The sequence below is a fragment of the Salarias fasciatus genome, chromosome 13, assembly GCF_902148845.1.
Source record: "Salarias fasciatus chromosome 13, fSalaFa1.1, whole genome shotgun sequence".
Taxonomy (NCBI): domain Eukaryota; kingdom Metazoa; phylum Chordata; class Actinopteri; order Blenniiformes; family Blenniidae; genus Salarias; species Salarias fasciatus.
Window position 1 is genome coordinate 19,938,697 of NC_043757.1, and position 8,172 is coordinate 19,946,868.

Sequence of the window (8,172 nt, forward strand, 5' to 3'; positions counted from 1 at the left end):
TAAGATGGCCTCCTGTTTTCTTCCGTTTAATGCTCTTCAGGTGGGCTCAGGGCTTCACAGACAAGGCTGTGGATTTTGTGGACAATGAAACAGTGTGTTACCGGTGTGGTAGTCACATCTGTTTCCTGAATCTTCACACCAAAACAATCAAAGTGTTTCCGAGTCCTGGCAGAGGGGTCAGTGCTCTGACAGCCAGTGGCAGCAGTGGAGTTTTTGCTTTCGCCGAACAAAAACTGGGCCTATTCATATTTGTGTGCAGTTTCCCTGAGCTTCAGGTAAAGAACCAGCTCAAAGGTAAGGTCATAATATCATCCAGCTGTTCTGACTTAACTCCAGAAGTGAAAGATCTTCTTAATACTCCTTTGTAAATGAAAAGCACACTAAATTACACCTACAAACATGCTCCAAGCTGTAATTCAGTTCACTTCAATTGGTTTTCATTTTTATATAGCACCAATTATACCATAGATGACTCCACAGGGGCACAGATTGCAAATCTCAGAGTAGGAACAGTAAAATAGAAAGTAAAATCTGAGCTAAATTTAAACCCTGTGGTCCACCTCAGGTGATACAGACTTCAGAGGACATGCTTATCTCAGTTGACCACAAAGCTTCTTTCCAAATGATAAGATTAGAACCAAGCAGTTCTCGATGCTTCCAGTCAGTGGAGTTGGTCATTTAAAATATCATGCTCCACAAAAGTGGAGCTTGCAGTGTAATATATTTACTTTGTCATTTGTAACACCTGTGTCCAAATGGCTGACAGTGGGAATGTGTTGCATTTAGAGGCGTAGTTCCTCTGGACAGACAGAGACCTCCTGCTGGTGAAAACAAGCAGCAACAAGAAGTTATTGAGAAAGTTTACCTTAGACTCAAATGGCAGCCTAAACGGGAATGTTTTACATGTGGACGACTATTTTCATTAATAAAAGAGATAATACATTTGCTATTATGTCTTCTAATTTTATTCAAATTATAAAAAAAAGAAACATCTTGTGTTTCATCACTGACCAATATGCAAGTTTGTGTGTATTGCAACACAAACACACAATACAGATTGAGAAATACATGTATTTTTTATTTTCCATGTCACACTCTTGAAATAGATCATGTATATCACCCTGAGTCAGAAAACTAATTTACCTGGTTCAAACTATAGAAATGCATATTTTCTTGTATGACAAAACACCATTTGCATGACCAATAAAAGAAACTTTCAATCTCTAAAAGTTAACATCTATTGTATCAATGGTATATAAAAAAAAAAATACGCAAAAACATTTAACAGGATTGGCAAAATGGCAGGATTTTTTTTCCCCTGAAACTTTCACATGAAAGGAAAAGAATGAATGAAAGTGACCCCAAAAGGAAAAAAGGAGGTAAATAAATTGAATCTCGATGATTTCACCAAATATCAATTTTTCAATGAAAATCATCCTTAAAGCTTAAGAGGGCAGCTGAACCATGTAGGGTCGACTTCATGAGTGTGTTGTCAGTCCCACTGTGGGAAGGACAGCAGCGCTCTACAGGCCGTAGTCGAAGTTGGGTGTGCCATCATTGTAGCTCTTGTAGAAAGCCTTGTAGGTGTCCACACTGTGTCCAGAGGCTTTGACAGTTTGATCCTCCAACATGCGCTCGATCCACTTCTTCAGCTCAGGTGCGTTGTCCAAACATCTGCAAAGACAAAGAGAGTCACAGTATTAACACACCTGTGACTGAAAAAAATGCTGGTGAACCAAAGGTTTTATTTACAGTTTTTGTGAATACAAGAGATTAAGAGAAAAAAAAACAGGATGACAGGTAAAAGGAGCATAAAACTATTTTAACAACTGTTTTGGTTTGTAAAAGTTTAAATTGCCTATTCTCCAGCAGGTTGCGTCACTTTGCCTGGAGGATTGCAAGTCACTTTTACAAGCTTCCACCATATCAGATGCTATAAAATAATATTGAGCGAGATTTCATTATCATGATCCGAATTTATAGAATTCCCAGCTACATATTGTATATACGTCATTCAAAGTTTGTTTGTATTTTAAACTCACTGAGTGACGTCGAAGACCTCCAGCCTCTCAAACCATGGCCACATCATGTAGTCGATCATTGTTAGGGAGTCGCCACCAAAGAACTTCGTCTTCTTCTTTGTGAGGACCTGAAAAAAAATGATTTATTGAAAAACAGAAACAGATCACATGCCGCTAATAAGAAAATGTGGACAGATGTGAAGTAACTTTAAAACATACCCCATCCAGTTTCAACAAGTTCTCTATGAGTTCCGCTTGCAGCCCTGAGACATCTTCACCATTCTTTCTCCCCGTTGGAATCTTGTAGAAGTAAGGTGGTATCTGAAAAAAAAAAAAGCAATAATAATGTGAGTGCTTGTTGAGGGTAGGCACGCAAACAGGATCTGGACATTTGGAATGTAACAAACCTTAGAAAATTGCTCCAGCAGCATCTTCTGCTGCGCTTTCTCTAAAGGAGTTGGAGGAAGCAACTTCTTCCCGGGATACACTTCATCCAGGTAGTCACAGGTGATGGGGGACTCATAGATCACCTCACCAGCAGACGTCTCCAGGGTTGGAACAAGACCCAGAGGATTCTTCTCCAGGAACCAGTCAGGCTTGTCTCTCAGGTTGATGTTCACAATTTCATGCCTGAGAAACGAGAGTGGGGACAGAAAATTCTGTTATACAACAAATCAAACAAGTTGATATTTTGTTGAAAGTGCAAAGAAATAAATACTTACTTGATTCCTTTAGCATTCAGCACCAATCTTGCCCTCTGTGCAAAAGGGCAGAACCTCATGCTGTAGATTCTGATGGTGTCTGCTGGCACTGGACCGGGTGCGGCACTGCCTGATAAGAGAAGTAACATTTATTCATCGTTATCAACATTTCACTACATTATTGGTAAATCACAATGTTATTGGTTTCATCACATTTAAAATGCCCCAAATTATGTTTTAGGCAGATACATTGGTCATTAATCTATAGGTTACCATAACACAGTGATGACTGACTCCCTTGACAGTCTTTAATAAAATGTTGAATATGTTTCAATCAAGACTGGTTTTCCACTTTATGTTCTTCGAGTTAAACTGTTCTGCAAAAGTGAAACAGCATTTTAACAGATTCAGATTGTATGACTCGTGCAAAAACTCCTATACTGCAACCCTGACAGATTTGTTTTTAAAATTTGTTAAGTTGTCTGAATCTCAGACCTTATGAAAACATTACAATGCTCTCAAAAGGCAAACAGTGCTCTCGCATATAGTATAAAAGTCAGTTCTACATTGATTGGCTCTGTCTCCAGTCTGTGTGCTGTTGACATCCAATTCAAGGAAAGTCAGGATCTTCAATTTATTTATTCATTCATTTTTCCTAATACCTCGTTAACTGTGTGAATTTTACACTAAAACGAACAGATACATTTCAAAACAAGCAGCTTGTAATAGCCATCATAACATTACATAATGATAACGTGACAGTCATGTTTGAAGAGGCGTCAAATATCTTCAATGTCTGCAATGTATGGAAAATAATGCTGACTCATTGTGGCAAAGCAAAAACTCTCCTGTCACTCCTCCCTCACATTCCAAACACGCCCAAGTACAACGCATACAACGTCTTAAAAAAGGACGGGTGAATGTCTTGCAATACACTTTTCTGAAATGTCAATGTAATGCAAGCGTTTGAGACAAAGTTTGAGAAGAAAATGAAGCGACATAAACGACCGTTGTGAAAATGGACAAAGGGCTACAACGGAGTCTATTTCGTAAACCAGGAAAAATGGCAAAGAACTCTAAAACTTCAGTTTCTTAAACAATACAGAATATCTCACCTTTAGCGAGACTCTTCTCAGATGGCATGGTCACTCTGTAATAACAGTCACGGCAGGATAGAAGTGAAATTAAGTGCAGAGTATCGTGCAGAGAAACCTCAACACTAACATAGCATGACACTTCCTGAAAATTTATTCTGTGCTTCAGTTCCGGGGTGGTCGGGCCCGCTCAAATATCAGCCAATGGCGTGAGTGACTAGAGTTGTGTGGTTACCATGGTTACCGTGATGTCAAGCAGCTGCGCTTCTGTTTGCTTGAGACGACGAAAGAAAAAATATTGATAAAATAAAAATTTCAGATAGTTTTATTTTGCCTTAAAATGGGCGACATTGAAAGCTTACAAATCAGGTTTGAAGTTACTTTATTGACACGTAGAGGCGAAACTACCGTCGTAATTCGGATACTATTTAGCTATGCTAAGATGGGCTCATGTTATTTTTTTCGTTTTATACTCTTCCGGTGGGCTCAGGGCTTCACAGACAAGGCTATGGACTTTGTGGACAATGAAACAGTGTGTTACCAGTGTGGCAGTCACATCTGTTTCCTGAACCTGCACACCAAAATACTCAAAGTGTTTCCGAGTCCTGGCAGAGGGGTCAGTGCTCTGACAGCCAGTGGCAGCAGTGGAGTTTTTGCTTTCTATGAACAAAGATTGAGCCCATCCATATTTGTGTGCAGTTTCCCTGAGCTTCAGGTAATTGAAAGATACATGCGCTGTGACACATCATCAGTGATGTAACCTGGGGTCATTGGGTGTTTCGAGTCTTTCAACATCAGACACCCTCGCCCAGGCGACCCGACCGGAGGTGATCAGACTCCGGCCTGTGTCCCAGCAGCACTCAAAGATAAGGTCATAATATCATCCAGCTGTTCTGAGTTAACTCCAGAGGTGAAAGAATCTTCTTAGTGCTCCTTTGTAAATAAAAAGCACACTAAATTACACAAACACGCTCTAAGCTGTAATTCAGTTCACTTCAATTGGTTTTTATTTTTATATAGCACCAATTATACCATAGATGACTCCTCAATGGACACAGATTGCAAATCTCAGAGTCGGAACAGAAAAATAGAAAGTGACATCTGAGCTGAAATTAAAACCTGTGGTCCACCTCAGGTGATACAGACTTCAGAGGACATGCTCTTCTCAGTTGACCACAAAGGTTATTTACAGATGATAAGATTAGAGCCAAGCAGTTCTCGATGCTTCCAGTCAGTGGAGCTGATCATCTAAAATATCATGCTCCACAAAAGTGGAGCTTGCAGTCTAATATATTTACTTTGTCATTTGTAACACCTGTCTAAATGGGTAATCTGGACAGACAGTTACCCTCTGCTGGTGAAAACGAGCAGCAACAAGAAGTCTTTGAGAAAGATTACCTTACAGACAAGTGGCAGCCCAAACGAGAATGTTTTACAAAATATTGATGACTACTTTCATTGTTAAAAGAGATAATACATTTGCTATTATGTCTTCTAATTTTATTCAAATTATAAAAAAAACTGCCTTTCATCTCTGCCCAAAATGCAAGTTTGTGTGAATTGCAACTCAAACACACAACACAGACTTAGAAATACATGTGTTTTTTTATTTTGCATGTCACACTCTTGAAATAGATCATTCATATCACCCTGAGTCAGAAAATTAATTTACCTGGTTCAAGCTATTGAAATGTATATTTTCTCAAATGACAAAACACCATTTGCATGGCCAATAAAGAAGCTTTCACTCTACAGAAGTTAACATCTATTGTATCAATGGTATAAAAAAAAAAAAATACTTGACCGCATTAAACAAATATAAATTGGCAGGATTTTTTCCCCCTGAAACGTTCCCATGACAAGAAAAAGAATGAAAATGACCCCAAAAGGAAAAAAAGGGAGGTAAATAAATTGAACTTGATGATTTCATGAAATATTAATTTTAAATGAAAATCATCATTAAAGCTTAAGAGGGCAGCTGAACCATGTACAGCTGACTTCATGGGTGTGTTGTCAGTCACACTGTGGCCCACTGTGGGAAGGACAGCAGCTCTCTACAGGTCGAAGTCGTAGTCGGGTGTGCCAGCGGCGTAGCTCTTGTAGAAAATCTTGTGGTTTTCCAAACTGTGTGCGGTGGCTTTGACAGCTGGATCCTCCAACATGCGCTCAGTCCACTTCTTCAGCTCGGGTGCATTGTCCACACATCTGCAAAGACAGAAAATCACAGTATGAACACACTGGTGCTTGTAAATAAATGTTGGTGAACCAAAGACTTTGTGAACATTTAGTGAAAGTTCAAGCTGCCTATTCTCCAGCAGGTTACATCACCTTTCCTGGAGGATTGCAAGTCATCTTTACAAGCTTTCACCATGTCAGATGACTTAAAATAATATTAGGTAAGATTTTCTTATCATGATGATAATTCATGTAATTTCCTGCTATATATTTTACATATCTGACTTTTATACTGCATCTAATACTTGCTCAACTCAGATGACAATCAAGCGACTTAATAAATAAAACATTTCTTGTCAAATGACCTCAAAGTTTGCATTTTAAACTCACTGTTTCACGTCAAAGACCTCCAGCCTCTCAAACCATGGCCACATCATGTAGTCGATCATTGTGATGGAGTCGCCACCAAAGAACTTGGTCTTCTTCTTAGTGAGGACCTGAAAAAAAAAATCTCTTGCATTAAAACACAGAAACAGATCACATGCATCTTATAAGAAAATATGGACAGATGTGAAGGAACTTTATAAACATACCGCATCCAGTTTGGTGAAATTCTCTTTGAGTTCACTGAGCAGCCCTGAGACATCCTCACCTTTCTTCCTTCCCATCGTAATCCTGTAATAGTAACCTGGTATCTGTAGAAAAAAGCAATAATAATGTGAGCGCTTGATGAGGGTAGACAAGCAAAACAGGATCTGGACATTTGGAATGTAACAAACCTTAGAAAATTGCTCCAGCAGCATCTTCTGCTGCGCTTTCTCTAAAGGAGTTGGAGGAAGCAGTTTCTTCCCAGGGTACACTTCATCCAGGTAGTCACAGGTGATGGGGGACTCATAGATCACCTCACCAGCAGACGTCTCCAGGGTTGGAACAAGACCCAGAGGATTCTTTTCCAGGAACCAGTCAGGTTTGTCCATCAGGTTGATGTTAACAACTTCATGCCTGACAAACAAGGGTAGGTGGAAGAAAGTTATTTTATGACAAAAAAAAAAAACAAAAAAACATCAAGGAAGTTGAAATTGTGTTTAAACTGCAAAAAGAAACATTATTTACTTGATTCCTTTAGCATTGAGCACCAATCTTGCCCTCTGTGCAAAAGGGCAGAACCTCATGCTGTAGACTCTGATGGTGCCTGCTGGCACTGGACCGGGCGGGGCACTGCCTGATAAGACAAGATAACATTTATTCACTGATATCAACATTTCACTACATTATTGATAAATCACAATGTTATTGGTTTAATTACATTTAAAATGGTCATTATTCCATTACTGGTAACCATTACATGGGTGATGACTGACCCCCTTGACAGTCTTTCATTAATCAGCTGGAATATGTTTCAGTTGAACTGTTTTCCAAAAGTAAAGTATCATGATGAAATAGCAGAAAGCCGCCACCTCTGACCCTGGTTCTGCAAAGGTTTCTTCCTTCCACAGTCGCTTATGCTTGCTCATGTGGATCTGTTGTACATTCTCTGGAAAAGTGTCTTGAAACGACTATGTTTTAATTGGCGTAATATAAATAAAGCTTAATTAAATTGAATGAAATAGTAAAATTTCGCCTTTCAGCAACTCATTGCATTGTGTTTCTACTGGCATTTTGCACAGTGTTTCCATCTCTTTTGAATCAGATCAGTTCATGTGTTCGAAAGTATTTTCACCTAACAAGCCCAAGTACAACGCATGCAATGTATTAAAAAGGATGGGAGAATGTCTTGCAAGACACTTTCCTGAAATATCGACGTCATGCAAGCGTTTGAGATAAAGTTTGAGAAGAAAATGAAGCGAAATAAACGACCGTTGTGACAATGGGACGAAGGGCTAGAACGGAGTCTATTTCGTAAACCAGGAAAATGGCAAAGAAGTCTAAAATTTCAGCCTTAAACAACACGGATTATCTCACCTTTAGCGTGACTCTTCTCAGTTGGCATGGTCACTCTGTAATATCAGTCAGGGCAGGATAAAAGTGAAATAAAGTGCAGAGTATCGTGCAGAGAAACCTCAACACTCTCATGGCATGACACTTGCCAATTATTTATTCTGTGCTTCAGTTCCGGGGTGGGCGGGCCCGGACAAAAATCAGCCAATAGCGTGAGGGACTGGAGTTGTGTGATTACCATGG

General features: G+C 39.3%; 2 protein-coding genes across 2 annotated transcripts; both read right to left on the reverse strand.

Annotated features, from left to right (window-relative positions):
- Positions 1-1,057: 1,057 nt before the first annotated feature.
- LOC115399501 (glutathione S-transferase omega-1-like) lies at positions 1,058-3,969 on the reverse strand. The gene is made up of 6 exons (XM_030106918.1): positions 3,838-3,969; positions 2,744-2,852; positions 2,429-2,651; positions 2,241-2,342; positions 2,043-2,149; positions 1,058-1,674 (listed from the first exon to the last, which is right to left on the reverse strand). The coding sequence occupies exons 1-6, from the start codon at positions 3,863-3,865 to the stop codon at positions 1,524-1,526; spliced, it is 720 nt and encodes a 239-aa protein (XP_029962778.1). The 5' UTR covers positions 3,866-3,969; the 3' UTR covers positions 1,058-1,523.
- Positions 3,970-5,375: 1,406 nt separating this feature from the next.
- On the reverse strand, positions 5,376-8,088 carry LOC115399502 (glutathione S-transferase omega-1-like). Its single transcript, XM_030106919.1, has 6 exons — positions 7,954-8,088; positions 7,105-7,213; positions 6,771-6,993; positions 6,585-6,686; positions 6,382-6,488; positions 5,376-6,021 (listed from the first exon to the last, which is right to left on the reverse strand). Exons 1-6 carry the CDS (start codon positions 7,979-7,981, stop codon positions 5,871-5,873), a joined length of 720 nt encoding a protein of 239 aa, XP_029962779.1. The 5' UTR covers positions 7,982-8,088; the 3' UTR covers positions 5,376-5,870.
- Between the last annotated feature and the right edge of the window lie 84 nt (positions 8,089-8,172).

Bases quoted from the DNA above. Each gene is read 5' to 3' on its own strand.
- LOC115399501 (XM_030106918.1), bottom strand. From the start codon at position 3,865: ATGCCATCTGAGAAGAGTCTCGCTAAAG. The intron at 2,652-2,743 runs GTAAGTATTTAT...CTCGTTTCTCAG, and splicing joins CTGAATGCTAAAGGAATCAA to GCATGAAATTGTGAACATCA. The intron at 2,150-2,240 runs GTATGTTTTAAA...ATTTTTTTTCAG, and splicing joins ACTTGTTGAAACTGGATGGG to GTCCTCACAAAGAAGAAGAC.
- LOC115399502 (XM_030106919.1), bottom strand. From the start codon at position 7,981: ATGCCAACTGAGAAGAGTCACGCTAAAG. The intron at 7,214-7,953 runs GTGAGATAATCC...TTGTCTTATCAG, and splicing joins TGAGAAGAGTCACGCTAAAG to GCAGTGCCCCGCCCGGTCCA. The intron at 6,022-6,381 runs GTGAGTTTAAAA...CTGTCTTTGCAG, and splicing joins GAGGTCTTTGACGTGAAACA to ATGTGTGGACAATGCACCCG.